This window comes from Sander lucioperca, chromosome 5, assembly GCF_008315115.2.
Source record: "Sander lucioperca isolate FBNREF2018 chromosome 5, SLUC_FBN_1.2, whole genome shotgun sequence".
Classification (NCBI taxonomy): domain Eukaryota; kingdom Metazoa; phylum Chordata; class Actinopteri; order Perciformes; family Percidae; genus Sander; species Sander lucioperca.
The window spans coordinates 6,234,993-6,256,745 of NC_050177.1; the positions used below are offsets into that span (position 1 = coordinate 6,234,993).

Consider the following 21,753-nt stretch of genomic DNA (forward strand, 5'->3'; position numbering starts at 1 on the left):
TGCTAAAAAAACCTAAAAAAAACAAAAAACAAAAAACGAATATTCGAATGTCAAATTTTCAAATCGAATACCAACCCACCGAACGAATATTCGAATATTCGAAAATTCGGGTCCAGCCCTATGGGATTAAAGAATTAATTTCATAAACATCCTCTTTCTATGTGAGGGTGCTGTAAAACAAGCAACGAACATGCACACACACACACACACACACACACACACACACACACACACACACACACACACACTTGCAAATGAGGTGAAAACGTATTTGTATGTACAGTTCCCTCAAACATCACATGCGTCACAGATCCTCTTCTATAATTAGCAGTAGATACCAAATAAACTGAACTGTTTTTAGTATGAACACTGTGTATTGAAGCATGTATGAATCCCTTATAAACACTCTCAACCAGTCTGAGCAGCTTGTAGAGATGGAACCTTGTTAAATCAAGTCAGCTGTGATGCCAGTGAGTTTACACTGAAACTATAAACACTAACTGTCCTCCAGCTCTACCTACTCTGTATGAATTAAAGATCATTTATGGAAATTAGCTTAGTAGCACAAAATGCGTTTTACACGCCTCCGAAATCTTGACAGTTTTGTTTCATGCAAGTTTGTAGTTCATACACTGATCATGCATGCTGTAAGCATACTTTGAGGCCTCACATCAAAGGAGATTTCCCCTTCCACATTAAAGTGAATGCCAATATGACAAGAGAAGCAATTACACATTAATCACCATTCTTCTAAGTGCCAGAGCACCCAGGGAAACCATGCACAATATTTATTTGCAGTGTTCATGTCCTTTTTACTGTAAAATAAAAAGGGCACTTACAGCCCAACATTTTATTGATGCTTTTAAGCAATTTGTATCAGAGACGTGATCAATAATATCTCTCTTTTTATGTGTGTTTGTGTCTGTTTTTCTCTCCTGCTCCTTCTCCAGGATTGACAAGTCCACTTTGTCTGCACTGAAAGCCCGGTAAGTTATTCTTTAAATCCTGGTTTTGGTCACCTTCTTGCTTCTAACATAATCAACTTTTACTCAATATCTAGTTAATATTCTAATCTCAGGCAAAGCCATCATTTTTGTAAATGTGCTTGTGGAGAAATTCCTGGGAAGCACTGGTGTGTAACTGCTCACCAATCAACACTGAGACTGTGGCTTTGGTTTACCTTAAAAGCTACTTGGACCTAATTTCCACTTATTTTCCATTCCAGTGATTGATTATAACTAAAACCTCAAGAATAGATTCACTATAGAGCTGTTGTCAGCAGCACACAATACAATACATCCTCCAACTCACACTGCACTAAAAGCAAGTCTTTTTTAACAGGTGAAATTACTTTAATGGACTCCTTTCTTCTGCATTTTTGATGCTATCTTATTGTAATACTCTCAAAGGTTTTCATTTCATTATGAGGTAACTAAATGGTGATTGAGCCTATGATGAAAGCCCTTGCATTTGCAGTATTATGAACTGGGTGTCTGTGGCAACATTCCTGGGAAATATCACAAGCGGCACACAGTGTTTTCCATCACCCAGCAGTGGTTGGTCTGCCAGTGAGGGTAGGCGGAGCTAACGCAACAGACTCGCTCTGACTGACTGATGTCACACAGGTGACACTGTTTGTATCTTTGGGAAGTGAGATACAAAAACACACTTGCAATAACCGCTTATCGCCAAAGAGAACAAAACAGAAATCTATGAGACTGTAACTTACTGCTTTATCACTGTTGTACCCGACACCTCTTTCAATCTTGCCTTCATGTACCGCTATGTGAGGAATGTGATTAAAATCACATTCTGCCAAGTCCCTGGGCATGGCACTCAACTTCTTGCTCCAGTGAGTTGTAGTTAAAGAATGTTTGTATTGTGACTGCCAGGTGTGAATGCAGTAAGTTAGCTTATTTTATGAATATGAAGCAGCAAGTGTGTAAACGACCCATTTAATTTTTTTTTTTTTAAATCCTATGTGTTGCCTATGTGTATTTATTTGATTTTTGGGACAGTGTTTCTTGAGGAAAAAGTACTTCCTATTTACTAAAATCTTGAACTCAGCATTACAACATTACTAAATATATTATATAGTGTTAATGTGACAACACACAGCTTCAAAATGAGGAAGGGTAGTTTGCATTATGTAAACAAAAGTCAGATTTGACCAATTATTTTTCTTTAACGTGACCAATGTACGGTTTAATAGCTGAGGATAGCTGCCCTGTGTTGCTCCACCACTTACTTTGTTGATGTTTGATTCATTGGACAGCTGCCATTGTTGACTCTCACTTTGGTTGTCTGTGTTTTAGAAACAAGAAGTGATGATGTTCAACAGATAATTATGAGTTTCCTTTACAATTCGTAGCTATAAAAAGAAGCAGCAGTGGAGGTTTTTGACAGATGGGGATTGTGATATATGACTGGGTTGTTGAAGTGAAAATTATCATTGGAGGTATACAGTATATGGTCAAATTAATTCTGGATTGAAGCAGAGAGCCAATGTGAATATCATTTGCTGAGTTGTGTACCTGCGTCATGTGACGTTCTTTGAGGATATTATGTTTGAGGAGCTTCTCTTTGTTGAAACAAACCACCGGCAAGCCATGCTAATAGAGGTTGCCGTAGTGATGGGAGGTGAAGGGCTTCTGTGTGTGTGTTTGTGTGTGCGTGTCTATAATAACTCTGTCTGTACCCACACCCTTAACCCCACTTTGTATGTGTCTCACTCACGTTTAAGTCAATTACACTGAGATTTACTCTCTGAACAAACATGTTGAAACCTTTTTTGTTTCCCCATATACTGTCTTCATCTCTCCAGCTGCTGCCTTTGCCATGGCTCCGGCTGTTTATACTTGCAGTAATGGCACCACCTGTTGAAACTCTACACTTCACTGGTGACTTTGTTTTGGGGGTTTTCTTTAAGAATTGACTCAATTTGAAGACATGTACTGTAGCCTTAAGTTAGAAATGCTTCCATTACCCTGGATGTTGGTCAGTTTGGTCAATCATCACAAGACTTAATTGTACGTGTACCATGTAAGACAGCCCTTTCTGTCTATAACTGAGTCCTAAAAACAAAATTAAAAAAGGCTAGCAGTGATGATGTCCACCTGTTTTCAGAATTTAAAAAAGGATGAGTAAGGCATGTCACTTAAATCAAGGAAAAGACTTAATTTTATAAAATGCCAGATACAATGATGTGCTGTTGAAACAGGTGCAAATTAGTTTTTACTCTTTTGATTGTCTTGGATTTCTACAGTATAAGAGGACTAACAACGTATGAAGACTTAGTGTGTCAGGTGTATTTTGAGGCTGTAAAAGGTTTGCATCTCAGAACATGAAAGTCAAACCCTTTACAGTTTTTCTTGATTGCTTTGATCAGCAGTCAACTCAAACTCCACATTTTTCAAAACAGTTAACACACAGGCCGAAACAGTGGCACTCATGGGCAAAATGACACATTTTGTTTGCAAAAGGCTCTAACCATGCCAAAACATTTAAAATATGCAACAAAAGCTAATTTTGCCTTCAAACAACACAACTTGCAAACACGTGTATGAGCTCTTCCAATCAACCATTACACAGTGGACAACAAAATACAAAATACAGCACTCAGTGGGAATCGGTGCACCATTGCTTGTCACTGTAGCCTATTACTCTACTCAGCTTTCATGCCAGTGCCATTTGTTGTCAAATTTGCCTTCTTGCAAAGAATTGGATCCAGAATCAGAAATGCTTTGATGCACATTTTATTGATTCCATTGATTCTTATTTTCAAACTGTGGCTGAAAACTGAAATACTGTAAATATAACACAAAATACATGTAAACCAAAATAAAATATATTAGAGTATAAGAAATTAAGAACATAAAAATAAAATATCTTACAGTAAAGTATAAACATCTATTACTGTAGAGTATAAGAAATAGCCACTATTGATACTGAGTCTCTTCTGTCTTGATGATGGGGCCACATGGCCATGATTGATAACGTGATCAATAACAGTTGCCAAAATTTCATCAGCAACCTGAGCCCTTCCAACTATACCTCCACCTCGCACTCGGACTCCTCTTTCTTGGACCCCTCTACCTCTTCCCCTCACTCTCATCTGCCTTTGACCTCTTCCATCCATGTTGGCAAAGAACAACACAGACGCTGCACCTTTAAGGTCTGCAGACTGATTGAAAATTTGTGTGAAGGAGTGTCAAACAGGTGCTTCAGTGATTTCATACTGATATAGGTAGTTTCTAATAGTGAGGAACAGATGGTTTCTGTTTGGTTACCATAGCTAAAACAATGGAGTTTGGACTGCTTGAATGACATCCGTGTTAACTGTTCTGCAAAAGGGTGGGGAAAATGTGTCAATCCAATGAGAAAGGGTTAACACATTTGCAAGCGGTGTCTTCTGCTCTGCTGAGACAGTGATGATGAAAACCGAGTGGATCCCAGTTTCGTTAAGCAGGTCAAAGCAATCAAGAAAAACTGTAATAGTATAGAACATGAATATGAGACACAGGATTAAACTGCTGGACTTGGGGTCCAAGACACAGTGACAAAACATTAAACAAGGCAGGTTTTAGACGTACAGAAAACAATCTGGTTGGCCTGAGTCATGTTAAATAGGACTTATGTGTTATCTACAGTGTTCTCAGATGCACACACACATCCAGTGTCTCCCTCAGTCCCTGGCCAGGTGTCATTAGACCGTCTGCTCTGGAGTGGCTCTGAATATGAATGAGTGAGTCGTGACTCTGCCCAGACACTGACTAGCTCTGACTAGTGTGTGTGTGTGTGTGTGTGTGTGTGTGTGTGTGTGTGTGAGAGAGAGAGAGAGAGAGAGTGTTTGATCCTGGTGTTAGATGTAAGACTGCACAGACAAGCACTATAGAGGTAAGAACGAGAAGAGCAGACATGGCACTCTGCAGGATGGAAATGATTAGTATGTGTTAACCTTAAACTTATAATGGCTCCCAATTAGAATCCAATGCAAAGGTGAGGACGGAAAGATAGAGAACTTAAGTTTATTATCCTTGTGGGGAAGGTTGATCTGCTAACAGGGGATTTCAAATTTTCTTTTTTAGAATATAATAAATACCTTTTCGAGTCACAGCAAAGCAGCATCACTGGCCAACAAAGCCTGGACATGACTCACAGCTTGTCATACTCTTAAATTTATACTTTAGGCTTACTCTGATTGTAAGCTGGTGTACTATGATGAAATTGTATGAGGAGTATATAGGAGAATAAAGCCACAAAAGAAAAAAGAGAAATGTTAAAAAGGGAAGTGGAGGACCAATGGAACAAATACATTAGATGGATGGCTCACTTCAAAGTTGCAGCTGTAGGGCAGCAGGTGTGAGGGTTTTATTTTTTTTTCTTCTCCCTTTACTGTCCTGCCTGCCCTCAGTTCACACAGTGTGCTTTTATTTCCTCCCTCAACTTTCTCCCCTCTCTTCTCTGCCATTAATCCCCAGTGTTCCTCTGCCTTTCCTCTGCTCATGGTTACTACAAAGAGATCTCTCTCCGCCTTCACCGTACATGCAGCACCTCATTAATAACTGCATAATAAAACCTGTGTGTGTGTGTGTGTGTGTGTGTGTGTGTGTGTGTGTGTGTGTGTGTGTGTGTGTGTGTGTGTGTGTGTGTGTGTGTGTGTGTGTGTCAGCAAACACCTGCATCTGTCTGTGGGTTTTGTCTTGAAGTGGTGGTGAGGGTAAATGAATATTACAAGTGGACAAACAGGGATAATAGAGGAGAGAGAATGAAACAGAGATAGAGAGAGCAAAAGGTTTCACCTGATCAGCTTCTTATTATTAGAGTGAGACGATGCCTCGCAAACTGTGGTGAGTAACGGCTGTCTGTCTTGTGTGTATTTGTACTGCCTGCATACTTGTAATTACTTGATCACAAGTATTTTATCTTCTTTTCCTTCACTTCCTAAGCTGTTGTTGTTGTTGTAGATGAGTTGCTTTCCAAGCTGAGACGTACATCATGTAAGGACTGCTGGCATCACGATTTACTATTCAAATGATGGATCATTATAAGACAGCTGCTCACAATATTTACAACACCATTTACCTATAAACAAAAAAAAAACCTTGACCAAAACGAATGAATGCTAAATCTAATAATCAATATAAAGTATTAGTATTGTGATTTGATTGATATTAATTCACTATACGTTTTGGAGTGAAGGCTGCAAAACATGTTATAAGACATATGTCTAGACTGACATTTACCTTTTTGAGATCTTTATTGGATTTTGATGTCACAGCGCACACTTTAATAAAATGCTAATGTTGTATTTATTACAAAATAAATTGAGTGGATACAGATAGCACTGGTTTTGCTCCAATACAATGTGATAGTATTGGGGAGAGCTATCTGTCCTGCTTTATTTGAGGTCACAGGTTTACTAATTTCACAGTTTAATTGATTATCACAATTATCTGAGAGGTGATCATATTATGTAGAGCTAGCTTTTGTAGTTATTGTGGGTTGTGAAATATGTGGACCCCAGAATGAGCAGCTACTGTTGATGTTACAGTGGCTAATGGGGATCTGGAGACACAAATGAGAGGAGAGGACTGCAGTCCAAATTGAATAGAATAGAATTTAACACAGAATATAGTAGAGCAGTATATGACAGAGTGGACAAGAGCAGTATAATAAAACAGTGTATGTGTATGTTCCTTCAGCATATTTGATGTTTCCAATCATATGGCTCTGCTCTGTGTAAGCATACATGAAATGACTCGATTGGCATCAGTTGGAAGAATGCATCAATCTGTTTCGATAAGGAAAGCTATTACACTAGTGTGTCGCTGTCTAGTTCAAACTACTCTTGTAAGAAGAGCTGCTAGTGTCCAGTGTGCCAAATGTGGTTATGTCTTGTACCATGTATGTGTTGTAAAAGGGCTTTAGGTAGTGTTCCACTGTGTAAGTGCCTTTCTCCTCTCCCTACTGTTGTTAACATGCATGCATGTGTGTGTGTGTGTGTGTGTGTGTGTGTGTGTGTGTGTGTGTGTGTGTGTGTGTGTGTGTGTGAGAGAGAGAGAGAGAGAGAGAGAGAGAGAGACAGAGAGAGAGAGAGAGAGAGAGAGAGAGAGAGAGAGAGAGAGAGAGAGAGAGAGAGAGAGAGAGGCACCTGTGGCATTCTCCTCTCTGCTTTTAAGAGTAAGGCTGCATTTGTCATGTAATGTAGCATTAAATAATTTTTACCACCATGTTTTTTTTAATCCTTTTTTAGGACTGCATCATCTTACATTTGACTTTATTCACACATATAACAGAAGGAGTACATACATGGATTGAAAGACAGGATGAGTGACAGGAAGGAGGCTGAGATTGAACAAGAGCCCTGGAGAAAATAGCCTTTGATGAAAATATGAAAAGAGTTTTTTAAAGAGTAGAAGAGCATGATAAGAGGAGGGGCCTTCTTCTTAAAACGTCCCCTCCCCATCATTGTCTGTCTAGCCTACTGTTTTGGATCCATGTCTAAATGTTATCTGTCTGCCAGCATCATGGAAAAGAGCAAATGGGCTGCTGCTATATCTGGAGCCTGGCATTTACTGTATCTCCTGGTGCACCTTCTATATTGCAGGGAACGATGGTGTGTTGTGACCACCGGACAAACACAGGACTAAATGTCTGATGGTATCATATTTACTTTAGGTGATGGCTTATTAAAGCTCAAGGCTTTGGTCTATATCCCGGGAGAAGAAGCAATGATTAGTCACAGGGAGGTTGTATGCAGCCTTAATGAGCTGTCAGTTTTATTGTGTTTTGCTTATTGGAAGCAGTTGTTGATGTAGTGTACACAGTTACAATCTGTTACCTAACGTAATACAGGCCCACAGGCAAAAGCATTGGAGCAGTAATAGAGGACAGAAATTCAGTCAGTTTTTATCTAATACACTACTGCCCAGGGTGAATATAATGCTCAGCTGGTGTTAATTTGGGAACCAAGATTCAATGTGACCACAAACACTCACATGCACATGTAAAGCTAGCTGGTGGGATTGACTCACTCCTCGTAACACGTTCAGTTCACTTTTTAAAACAATACAACTTTAGGCCTTGCTTGTGAGTTTGTTTCCCTCTGCCTATGGGTGGCTCCATGACTGTGTGTGAGAAAAAGGTAGAGAAACCAAAACCACAAGGTTGCGGTAAAACTTGTAGAAGTACAATGTGGGAAGTGGTGGAACTCCACCCATCCTCAAGCGCTTAGGAGAGGATGTTGCACTTCCTCTCCTCTCATAACTTCAATCCCACTGACGTTGAGCTACAACATATAATTCAATTTATGAGAGCAATTTAATACATGACTTTTGATATTTTTTGGCAACTATTTTTGAATGAAATCAAAATTACGTTAAACTAGAGATTTAAGATTACAGCTGATTACAGCATAGCTATATCAGCATTCATTGAAAAAAAGCTCTCAAATCAACATTTCCTGGATTAATTGAGGTTAAAATCTTCTGGTCACGGATTTACTTCTTGCACTGTCTTCTTGCACAAAAATACTGTATAACTCAGTACAAGGGGTAGAATAGTACAGTCCACACATTTTCACCTATTTCTGCTGTGACCGCAAGATGGAGCTGACGGCACGTGTTTGTGTCAAAGTGCTCAGAGGAAGAAATCAGTACACTGCAATGAAAGCAGCTGAAGTGAGGAGAAATGACCACTAGAGTAAGCCATTTCTTTATTTTCATGTGTGCTGAATACGTATGGAGCCCTGACCCACCTGTTAACGTGTCTACCTGTTGAAGCTGACACTGGAAACAGCTCTACATGACTGGCATTCATTGCAAAGCCAATTTATATTATATAAATATATTATATATTATATATTCCTCCTTTTTTATTATCTACTAGTTGAAAAAGAAAAGAAAAGAGATGACACTTCAGTGACAATTAAAAGGTATCTTTGTTTTATTGCAGAGTCATGGTTTATTTTAATTCTGCCTGTGTCTTGACCACTCAAACATTGATTCTATTACACATAAACAAGGTGGAAAAAACAGCCACAGTTCTGCACATACTGCATCCTCCATATAGATGTCACTTACACAGTACTTTAAACCCAGTAGCCTTATGCCTGTAGGTTACCACTGCAAGTCAAGTGAACCCTGTTTTTTCAGCCATATGTAGGAGCAGCCTATAGGGAGCCAGGGCTGTTACCGTGGCAACGAGAACTGATGATCACTCACCTAAGGGACGGTCCAGTATGGTTTATTACCATGGTGATATGCCATGGTTGTCTCGCCTTGCAGCCAGACTGTATTGCCAGAGCATCAAAACATGACCAGTGGAAAGATAATCTGACTTGCAGTGCTAGTGGTTGCCCATAACAACCACAGTGTGTTCCCCCAATGATCTAGAGATTGTGTATGTGTGTGCGTGCATGCGTGAGTGCGTGCATGAGTGTGTGCGTGCGTGCGTGCGTGCGTGTGTGCGTGCGTGCGTGCGTGTGTGTGTGTGTGTGTGTGTGTGTGTGTGTGTGGGAAAGCATAACATGAGCGGTAACATGATACCTAGAGTACTTTGTGTCCTGTGTTATGATCCATAACTGTTTGTAGGGGAAGTTTCATTTAATTCATCACCTTGCATTCTTTTATTAAAAGGAATTAACAAGATGCATCAAGGTTTATAGACATGGTGAGAAGAGGCAGCTTTAGTAAAGGATGATCAGGTGCATGGTGCTGGCTGATGACCAGGTAGGAACAGGATCTTCTGCTTAGAACAAGGTTAAATCTGATGTGACTGTTAAAGGGTGGAGGCTGCACTAATGTACTGTATCCAGGGAAAATAAGAGGAGATGATTATGAGTTAATATGTTTTGACTTTTGTCATCAATTACAAGGGGTCTCATTTGTCTTGCATTTTACATTCCCTTTGCCTAAATGAGCACTCTATCATGTTTGTCTTGCCCAAAGTTACATAAGAACATGTAAATGTTTTCTTTTTGTACACAGTAAGGAAATGGAAGCTGCAACTTGCTTTGTTACACAATGTTTCTGGACTACAGGATGATTTAAGTCCAAAATTAACTAATCTTTTACCTCTGTTTTGATCTCTGCCAACTTCGGAGGGAAACATTTTGCACTTTAGCAGCTAAATGCTTAATGTTCACCAGCCAGTCGCTAACTGTTTCTGTCTGCCATTTGGTGCTGTAACCAGCTGCTTTCTGCATCTGGAAACGACACTGTGAGAGCGGTGGGTATAAACCAAATCAACAAAGTTGCGCGTTGTAAAAGCAAAACAATGAGCTGAAAGAAGCTATAAAACTGTAGAGTCAGGTGATATCTGTGGGTTGTTCACTATAAGCACCCTCTTTCACATACATGTAGTCATTTGATCCATTGTTAATATAAATACTGTATGTTGATTGGCATCTTTAATTACTAGATGTGATCAAACACTAATACACCACCCTTAACACTAGAAGTGCCGGAATTCCATAATTACTAGAACTGCCGTGAGCGGTCATTTTGACCGCCACATTCAAAACTCTATAATCGCTCATGATAAATACCTAATTGCGATATTGTGTTAGGATATCTTTAGAAAAACGTAATAACACCGAAATGTACATTTTTACGAGTTTAATTATACATTTGAGTAGTAATACGTGTTTCAATTATTCATATCATGGCATAGTAAACCGTAATTATTTCATACATTAATATCCCGAAAAATGTGGTGTGGAAATTCATTTAACTTAATTCATAACAGCCAAATAATAATTATAAGTATCTTATTTGAACATTTAGCTATAACCTAACCTGGCACTGCCTCCGTTTTGGTGTCTGCTGCGGTGCGCAGCGCTGCTCGGACCGTGCGCCGCTGCCCTTTTTTCCTCCATAAACTCCGCTCTTAGCTCTCTGCCAGTTGCTGCACGAACTTCCTCCGGACAATTTTACTGTTGGTGCACTCCTTGGAGAGGATGTGTGCAATGATTCCAGCCAGTTCGAGGATGTATAAAGTTATATGAACATGTAAACAACCACCAGCCATCTACGTGTACCGCACCTTTCACAGAGCGAGCGCCCGGTGTTTGCCTTCTGATTCAGAACCGAGTCCATCCACGCCGTAGTAGCCTACGTTACCATCTCTGGCTTTGCCTTCGGCCCATCGGTGATGCCCACACTTGTTACTTGAGACCGCTAGTTACGTTGCTCTGACAGAGACTATGGTAGTTACTAAGCAACCGAGATGCATCTTCAACTGCGCGAAAAATTAAAAACAATACCGCGAAAATCCGAGCGGTCGATATGACCGTGTATGGTCGAAATAGGTAAAAATGATTGTATTTTCTTTGCCTTTTGTGTAATGTATATAAAAACTATTTTAAATTAAAATACAGACTCTTTTAGGAAAAGTCAGGCAGCAGCAGGATTGTATTTTTTTATTCAGCAAAGTTATTACACATATAAATTTCAAAACTGTCAAAATGACCGTCATGGCCGTTCTAGTGTTAAAGGCATACTATGCAGTTTCCGTTTTTTGTCAAACAGCTACCCCTAGAGTCGCTGTGGAGTACTTGTATTTAACGTTACTGTCGTAAATACCACTCATGCAGAACCGTCTCTGCACTCACAGCCTGATCCCCTCCCCCCTGTAGGACTGGACTTATTATCAACAGTGGATGAATCAACAACTTTGTAAAAACTGACATACAACAAGCAAGTGCAACAACATACAACGTAGAACGCAAGCAAGTTTACTTGACATGTTGATAAAATGTCGGGAGTACAGTCTTCAAGTTGGCCTTATTAAAGTCTCCTGCGATTATGTGAACACCGTCGGGGTGGGCCCGCTGCTGTTCGTTTATGGTGTTCAGCAGGAGAGAGAGAGCTATGTGTTTACATTGGCGTCGGGTGGAATATACACAGTCATGACGAACACTATTGTTAGCTCTCTCGGTAGAAAAAAAGACCGGCATCTTACAGACATGTACTCGAGGTCAGGGGAACAGTGTTTATCTATAATTGTCCCGTTACTATACCAGTTCTCATGCACGTACATACAGAGCCCTCCTCTGCTCTTACCTGAGTCCTCAGTCCTGTCCCAGCATAGCAGAGTGCGGCCTGCTAGCTGCATGCTAGCATCGGGTATCCCCGGGTGAAGCCAGATTTCAGTGATAATCAAAACACAGCAGTCACGAAGATAGCGATTTCCAGCGAGTTGTAATTCCAAGTCGTCCGTTTAATGCACCAGGGATCTGGCACTGGAGAGATACAGGCTCGGTAGAGATGACTTGTGTGCTATGCTAGCCTTAGCATAACACCGGACCTGCAGCCCCTGCTATTCCTCTCCCTCCTCCATCTGCGTCGCCTACTAGACCCGACAACAATCCACAGAGAGCCCGGCGGTCTCGCTATGTCGTCTGGGATGTTGTGCGTATAATGAAAGACACTCAAAATAGATATCTGGTGCTGGTCACCGATGGCCAAAATGTTCTGGCGGGTGTAGGGGATGTTTGCAGAACTGATAATAGTAAAGCAATTTGTGATTCTCGCGAGATTTTGGCAGGGCGCCATCTCCCAAACCTGCATTGCTGGTTTGGCCAGCGGCGTCCCCTCTGCTTTGCTATCGGGATGATTTGCCATACTACGAGTTTGTTTACCATCTAAATGACTTTGAAGCTGTTATATTAAGATACAAATCTTGCATAGTGTGCCTTTAACAGTTGTCCCTTTCATTTTTTGACCTATAAACGGCCAAACTCGAATTTGGGATGTAGTTCTCTACTGTGTGCACAAAGATAAAACTGATAACTATACAAGCCCGTAAAGATTTATCTGTGTCCTGTATGTGGCATTTGTTGCTATATGTTCTTTAGTGTAATTTTGTAGCTTTCATTTTTTTTTTTTTTTTTTTCCTTGTAAACAGATGAAAATTAGCCTGAAGGCTAACTGCTTTATTAACAGCTTGTCAATCAATGGCCATGTCCCTAACAATGAAACTTCATCTCTGATTTTCTCTCTCGTCAGTCTCAATCTCTAAAATATGTATTGCCACTAGTGTCATTGTGTGTGTGTATGTGTGTGCTCTGCTTGTTAAGCAGGAGTCTTGTTACTCTAAAGTCCCCCAGACAACCAGCTGCCTCTTTGCTTTTGTCAAATATTTACTTCTTGCCTTCTGGCTGATGCTACACACACTCACACACTGAGACACACAGAGTAGCTGATAAGCGCACCATCTGGCCTAAGTGCTGGCTGTTAAGGGCTCATAAAACAGACCCTCACCTATTGGAGAACGGGTAAACAGTACACACACTTTTGCATGTGGATACACACACGCACAGTCGCATGCACATCCAGCCACCTACACGCACATCCGTATCCACGGGGGACGTAGGAGGTGAGACAGGTAGGAGTTGAGTGGATCAGAGGATGTACCTGTTCTTGTTCTGTGAATGTCTTCATCTCTACCACCCTCACTGACTTTCTTTGAGGATAAAGATATACAGAGATTGATCTTGCAAACCTGCAAACTGATCCTAAAGTTATGTATACATCAGCACTACAAAATACACATCTGACAACTTTATACAACATGCCAGCTTTGTGTTTGTTACTGAAAAGTGTCATTATTCATCATATTAAAGGGGTTCAAAGCAACATCATTGGCACCTACTCGTTTGATTGTGACGCTCCTCATATAAAGCCTAAATTGCTCAATATATAATTTATACATAAAAAAAAATGAGTGAATTGATCCCACCAACAATTATTGTCTGTATTGCCAACACATGGTATAGCTTATTCCTCTGTGCCATAGATACAGATCCCTCATTGCCATGTACATACACACTGTAGTTTATTTTGAGTCAATCTTACACACGGTCCTGCTGCCCCCATTTAATCCACTGCTGAAAATAGTCCCCAAACAAATGCACTATCAACTGTTCACTACTGTATACATATGGGCCACTTTTAAAAATGTATATCTTCAGTAAGAACCATGGGGCTTAGTTAGGGTTGAAAGCCACAGGCACGGAAGGGAAATCAGTTTTGAGAGAAGGACTAACACATTATTGGTTTTAGTCTTAGGCTTATCCTGTACATTTCAAATAAATTAATAAATAACAATTAAAGTTTTTATCCACAACGTTCTTTTAATACTTTAAAACTCTTTAAGAGAATATTTTAACTCTTTAAGGACTCTTCCAGCAAGAGAAAGTGAAGTTTTCTATTTCTCATCTTAACTAGCTGAAAATGTGATGACTATTTAGGAGAAAGTCGAATTGGGAAATTATTTATTTTAGCAATCTGACATTTAGAGGGGGTTTCATAACTGTAATATTATCACAGTGGCTGATTAAAAAGTGCAGGATACTAATATGTCCTCATTAGGGAAAGTAATAAAACTCAATGATATGTGTGATTTCATCTTTGTATTGCTACTTGATACAGAGCAACTGATCTAGTTGTGTTGTGTACCAACCCAGTACATCTCTTCTCCGTTTCGTCAAATTCTGTTGCATCTCTGGGAGTCTTTGCCATAACTCACCAGGCACCAGGTGTTGCCGTTGGAAACCAATTTAGGAGTATGATGTAAGTTATGCTCTGTGATTGCGCTTGTTACTGGTTTGTAGACAAACATTTGACATACGCTGTTTATAGCCCGTCTCCTTAGCATCCGAAAGAAAGGAGGGTGTTGCAGAAAATGAGAAAGGGGATGCAGGGAGACTTTGCATGGTTCAGAGGAATGACAGAAGGATCAAGGGTGATGGAAGAGAGCAAGGAGACAATAATAGATGAGGGGAGATGGATCCTTTGTTGAGATTGGACAAACAGTAAGGAGAGGAGAACATCAGACCTTACTTCCTCATTTTCCTTTGTGGCACTGCTGTCTACCGCACACAGCAGAGATGCTGTCCACATCTAAAAAATAGAGGAAATGGATTCTCTGTTGGCAAAAATGAGCTGATGGGGGGAGAAAGGAGGAGGTCAAAGAGAGCGAGAGGACTGGGGGTCATGAAAGAAAATCTTTCTTCTCTCTCTCCATGTGAAGTTTGACCTCTGTGGATAAATGTGTAGGAGAAAGAGAGAGAGTGAATGCATTTGTGGCTTCTCTGTGACCCTGTGAGGTCATCCTCGAACAGTCACATGAAAGCTGTTGACAGATGGTGGAGCGCTGACGTTCTTGTCCATCCTCTTATTCAGAAGCCATTTCAGAGCTTTCTATCAAACCAACAATTGTTTTTCTCTAACCTCTGACTGTGTCTTTACATGTCTGAGGCACAGGACTAACCACTTTTCTTATTGGCTTACCTTGCTCTTATTTGCAGTCATAAGTGGACTTAACGGACAAATCTATATTAAAGCTGCATTGGGCTCCTGTTCAGCTCTGTGTTTTATATGTATGAAAGCACACAGACTTTTTCTCTCGGTGCGTCCATTTTGTACATACAACAGAGGCCCTGTCTCGCTTCGGCAGAGCTCAGCTGAAACCCAATTTGCTTATGGGCAACCTGCAGATACGGCCTTCACTCGTCTTTGCCTGCTTGGCCCATACACTGTTAATAACAGTGTATAATGGTTACAGCTTGTGTTGATAGATCATGTCAATTTACACCCACTCTCACTACAAAATCAAATTACAGGCTACAGAAGATGAAAATCTAAATGTAAAGTGAGATATGCAGCATTTTGCTAAAGTGACAGCTGCTTGAGCAAAATGGTTGGTAGAATTTTTTTTTATATAAAAGGGAGTGGTACTGTTTAAACTATTAAAAATATTGTTGCACAGTTTGTTACAACATTTTCACGTTTACAGTAATGTTGCGAAAGAGAAAAGGCTTTCAGGTTGAGAACTAACTTAAACAATATGTTTGCCAAACATACCGTTATCTCGGATAACGAATTTGGCTGCAGGAGTGCAAACTTCCTCACAATTACTCTACTGTAATGTTATGAGTTTTTTCTATTATTCCCCATGCCCCCCCTGTTTCAATTCCCAGTGTTTGTTTTTCTTTGCGTCTGAGGTTCAAGCAGGTGCCAGCTGTCATCTTAGCCAACCAAACAAACTGAGGAAGCACACAATTGATTTACCTACCTTAAATTGATTTAAGGCAGATAGGAGCAAGGAGAAAGAACACAAAGGGATAAAAGAGCGGGAGAAACACTGGTTTGAGCTTAATTTATCCGCTTCTGTTTTTATAGAGAGAAACAGACAGAGAGAGATATCTGCAATCAAATATTGGCTATATCTAAAAAACAGTGACCCCCACTCCTATCATCAGAAAGCCCTGCAATACCAAGAGCTGAGCAAAGAGATGAGTCCCCTCACTCAGCTGGTCCTGACGCTCAGTTCACTTCCTAACCCTGTTCTGCCTCAGGACCAGTCTGGGAACAAACCAATTAGAGATAACCAAATAATAATAACACAACAGAAACAAAACTACATCACCAATTGGAACACACAAACAAAAGCACAAAGCAAAATGCAGTGCTATTTGTCCCTAAAGAGAGAGTGTGGCAGACTGACCACAGTTACTGATATTAAACTAAGAACTACATTGACCAAGTACAGACTCAGTCAGTACAACCTGGCCATCGAGACAGGCAGCTACAAACAATCATGGCTCCCCAAAGAGGAGCGCTTCTGCCAGCTGTGCAAGAGAGACAAAGTCGAGACAGAGCTGCACTTCCTGACAGAATGCATAGAACTGCAGCCAGTCGGGAGTCACGTGGTACGCCCGCCCAAGATGGCTGCTTAGGTAGAAACAGAGCTCGCCTTTCCCCCAAATCCCCCTAAAAACTTCAATTTAAGTCGTTGTTCGGATTGCACTTGGTTTTCGGACATTCCTTGAAGGTGGCATGAGTCAGAAAAGTCATTATTTTACTCGCAATCAGCCTCTTAATTCCAGAGGAAAGTCTGCGCCGGACCCCCCGGTAACTCTGCGGCCTACAATGGCGGCGACACCTGTTACGTCGAATAGTTCTCCTAAAGAGAGCGTGGCGGCTGAATTGACCAGCATCCGATCTATCCTCGAGATCCTGGCTAAAGACATGAACGAGGTGAAAAACGGGGTAGAGTCTTTGAACGAAACTGTTAACAACCTCGGCGGTAGGATCACGGAGGCTGAAGAGAGAATCTCCAGGCTAGAGGATGAAGAAGCTAAGGCTAACCCAATCATGAAAGGCTTGGTGAAACAGAACCAGCAACTGCGGGAAAAAGTGACAGCATTGGAGGGATTTTCCCGACGCCAGAATATCAGAATCTCTGGTATTAGAGAGGGAGTGGAGGGCCGGGATTTGGAAGGTTGTTTTAAAACTCTGTTGAAGGAAGCGCTGGACATTGAAGCTGATGCTTGGTATGAGATGGACAGGATCCACCGCGTCGGCCCTGCTCCTGCTAACGACCTAAGACCGAGGCACATCATCGTCCGCTTTGTGCGGGACAAAGCCAAGGCCGCGATTCTCACAGCTGCAAGGAAAAAGAAACAGATCACCTGGAGGGACATGAGGGTCCGCTTTTTCCAAGACTACGCCCAAGAGATACAGGAAAAACGCAAGAAATATGATGAGGTACGGCGTATACTGCAACAACAGAAGATTGATTACTCATTGCGCTACCCTGCTGTCATGACTTTCACATTGGATAACCGGCGGCACCGGTTCTCAAGCCCTGCGGAGGTGAAGAGTTTTCTTAGCGGCCGGGAAGCATTGGATTGTCCAGCTGGGGACGGCGGGGGACAGGTGCCACTCAACATGGGTGAAAAAGGCTGAATCTGTCTGGTGTGGACTAAGATAAATATATAATCTGATTTATCATCACTGCCTACAATGCGGAGGACAACTGGACTCAGATGGTCTGATTTTGGACTTTGGATGAGCGCTTTTTTTCTTTTTCCTTTTTTTGTGATGGGATACACTCACGGCCCGCTGATGTGTTAATGATCAGTTGAGACTGAAGTTAATTGTGGACAATGCGTTCGATTTTGATTTTTGTTCTTCATTGAACGGGTAAGATAAGGTTTAATTTACTTTCTACACCCATGTAACTCCAACAATAATATATTATACGTGTGTCAACGTATGTTATAGGGGTGGAGTGTTTTCGGACTGAGACCTAGCTAGTTCTCCCGCAGTTTCGGATGATCTAAGTAAACTCAACGAATGTATTAATCTGTGTGATGCGAATGAGTGGGGGATTGGAATGGGCGAGTTAGGAGGGGAGCCATAAATGGGATCCTTGAGTACTGCTGACCTGCTGACATCTAGTTTATTGGGTTATAGTTTAGCCCAACGGTTCCAGCTGTTCATGCTGTTCTTTTCTTTTCTGTTTGTTTTATTGTGCCTACAACGTTCTACAATTTTGACCAGTGATTTTTACCAGGAAATTAGATATAATTCTACGTGGATTGGACAGACAGAGCTCAGTGGGCGTTGCTGCCTATTTAGACAGATATAACAAAGCACTGCCAGATGACTATGTTTAAAATAGTGTCATGGAATATAGCAGGTTGCCACAATGGTGTGAAAAGGAAAAAGATCCTCACTTATTTGAAACAGAAGAAAACTGACCTCGCTTTTATTCAGGAGACGCATTTAAATGAGGATGAATCCATAAAATTCAAAAGGGATTGGGTGGGTCAAGTTTATTTTAGCGCCTATTCCAATAGGAAGAGAGGGGTGATTATTTTGGTTAGGAAGAACATTGATTTTCGAGTACTGAAACATTACTCTCATCAGGAAGGTAGATGGGTAATTGTGGATGCTGTGTTAGAGGGTCAGAAAATAACCTTTGTAAATGTCTATGCGCCTAACACATCACAACCAGAGTTTTTTCATGAAGTCTGCAATATAGTAAGGAATATAGGGAATGATAACATCATAATTGGAGGAGACTTTAACCAGGTTAGGGATGTGTATTTGGATAAATCCTCCCATCCTAGGCCAGTTCATGACCCAGCATGCGCTGCTGTAGATGTGATGATGGAAGAGCTGGGATTGGTAGATGTTTGGAGACTACTGTATCCCCAAGAAAAAGATTATACATTTTACTCGCACCCGCATTCGAGCTATTCCAGAATTGATTATTTCCTGATCTCCCGCTCGCTGGTGAGTCAGACTCTTAGTGCCACGATTGGCAACATAGTTTTAACTGACCATGCTCCAGTGGATATAGCCATATCTATTACAGAAAACATAAAATCTACGATGAGATGGCGCTTGAATAATCTATTACTAAATAGTGAGGAATATTGTGAGTACATACGAATTGTAATAAAAGAATTTTGGGAGTTTAATGAGGGTTCAATTGATGATATTGGCATAACTTGGGATGCTTTTAAAGCCTTTATAAGGGGGCGTCTCATTCAATATAGTTCTCGATCTAAAAAAGCGGAGAAGGATAAATTACAGAAGCTAGAGCAAGATATCAAGGAACTTGAGAAAAAACATATGCAGCACCCTGAGAGGGAAATTTGGAACAAGTTAATTAAGTTAAAATATGAGTTAAACAATAATCTACAGAAAAATGTTGAATATGCACTATTTTGTTCCAATCAAAATATTTTGAACAAGGTGAGAGAGCTGGTAGGATTTTAGCGCATAGGGTAAAACAGAGGCAAGCCTCTAACTTAATCCCTTCCATATTTGATCACAATAACAAGCTGATAACAGATAAAAAAGCGATTAATGAAGTTTTTCAAATATTTTACCAAAAATTATATACATCGCAAGGAAACATTGAAGAACGGAAATTGATGGATTTTTTTTCGACCATTAAAATTCCAACTCTAACAGAGGAACAAAGAAACCTATTGGAAGGAGAAATTACATTAGCAGAAGTTAGACAGGCAATTCACAGTCTTCGGTTAGGCAAAGCTCCTGGCAGTGATGGGTTTCCGTCTGATTTTTATAAGAAATTTGTGGAAGATCTTGCCCCAAGATTGTTAGCTGTCTACCAGGATGCTTTGCGTAAGGGTAAACTCCCAGCGAGTATGAGATCAGCTGTTATAACTTTACTCCATAAAAAAGGGAAAGACCCCCAATTTTGCGGAAACTATCGTCCAATCTCGTTAATTAACGTTGATGAAAAAATTATCTCCAAGGTGCTTGCTGCCAGGCTGGAAAGGGTGCTTCCTAGTCTGGTACATGCTGATCAGGTTGGGTTTGTGAAAAATAGGTGCTCAGCTGACAATCTCCGCAGAATATTACACATAATGTGGAAAACCAGGAATGATATAGACCCCATAGTTGCCTTCTCCCTAGATGCGGAGAAGGCTTTCGATAAAGTTGAATTTGCTTTCCTCTTTCATACATTGGAGAAATTCGGCTTCGGTCCATCCTTTAGGCAGTGGCTACAGCTAGTATATACAGAGCCGATGGCTACAGTTATTACTAATGGTGTGATGTCACCTTCATTCAAACTTAGTCGAGGCACCAGACAGGGTTCGCCCCTGTCGCCGCTGATATTTGCCTTATTTCTGGAACCACTGGCAATTGCATTGAGGGAAAGTAAAGACATTAAAGGGGTTCAAATGGGCCGTGAAGTACATAAGCTTTTTTTGTACGCTGATGACATTCTTTTGATCACAAGTAACCCAAACACAGCAGTATCCAAGATCTCTTCCATTATCGACGCATTTTCAGAAATCTCTGGCTACACAATTAACTGGGCTAAGTCAGAGGCCATGCCTATCTCTAAAATATGTCCTCCAGACATTAGGGAATCATGGCAGTACAAGTGGATGCCAGCAGGCCTGACCTATTTAGGGATCAAATTGACACCAGGATTGGACAAAGTGATGCAATCTAACATTTCTCCGGTTATTCAGGCTATTCAACCTCTCTTACAAAACTGGGCTAAATTGAATATATCTTTGTTAGGTAGGATTAACTTGGTCAAGATGATCATTTCCCCTAAAATCCAATATATTCTATACATGCTTCCATTAAGTTTCCCCCCTAGCCTCTTGAAACTATACAATACTGTCGTGGAGAGCTATATATGGGCAGGCAAAAAGCCAAGCTTTAATCGATCAAAATTATATGCAGTTAAAGAAAGTGGAGGCTTATCACTGTCTAAAATAGAGTGGTATCATTATGCCTTTTCACTCTCCCAGTTAGCTAAGATAAATAATTCACCGGAGCAGGTGCCTTCCTGGGTTAAAATAGAAGAGGAACTGGTGGCTCCAACCTCCCTTGAGGCGTTTCTTACTCAGATGGGAAGACCGGTACCCTTTAAGGACCCAGTTTTGACTTTTGTACAGGAAACCTGGATGAGTGCTCATCAACATATAAAATGTAGCCCGCATCTTACCCCTAAATCTTCTATTTGGTATAACAAAAAAATATTAATTGGCAAAAAATCTATTATGTGGGAGAAATGGGCAAAAGCTGGAATAAACTTGCTTTGTGACTTGCTTAGCGAAAATGGATTGAAGTCATTTGATGAAATTAAGCAAGAATATAACCTTACACAAGAGGACTTTTGGAAATTCCTACAAATTGGGCACTGCATTAAAGCTACTCGGGGGAAGAATCCTGACCCCGTGACTAGGATTCAGGAGTTAGTCCAGGTAACTAAACATAAAAAATGTGGAGCCTCTAAATTTTATGAGATTTTCAGGGAGGCTCGTCCACCCCACTTGGAAGGGTTGAGACTGTGCTGGGAGAAAGATGTGGGCGAACAGATCTCTGCTGATAGATGGATGAAGCTGGTTGCATCCTGGCATAACTGTTCTTGTGAAGCTCAATCTCAGCTTATTCAGTACAA

The 21,753-nt window shown here is 40.7% G+C and overlaps 1 protein-coding gene across 5 annotated transcripts in view; it reads left to right on the forward strand.

Annotated features, from left to right (window-relative positions):
* rap1gap2a (RAP1 GTPase activating protein 2a) overlaps positions 1 to 21,753 on the forward strand; it is a 127,561-nt gene that overhangs the window by 19,345 nt on the left and 86,463 nt on the right. For all 5 annotated transcript variants that reach the window (XR_004897369.1, XM_031294921.2, XM_031294922.2 and 2 more), the window contains exon 2: positions 951 to 986. Coding sequence is in view for 4 of the 5 variants with exons in the window: in XM_031294921.2 (XP_031150781.1) it covers positions 951 to 986 (36 nt within the window). In the remaining variant the exon portion in view is untranslated. The remainder of the gene's footprint in view (positions 1 to 950; positions 987 to 21,753) is intronic.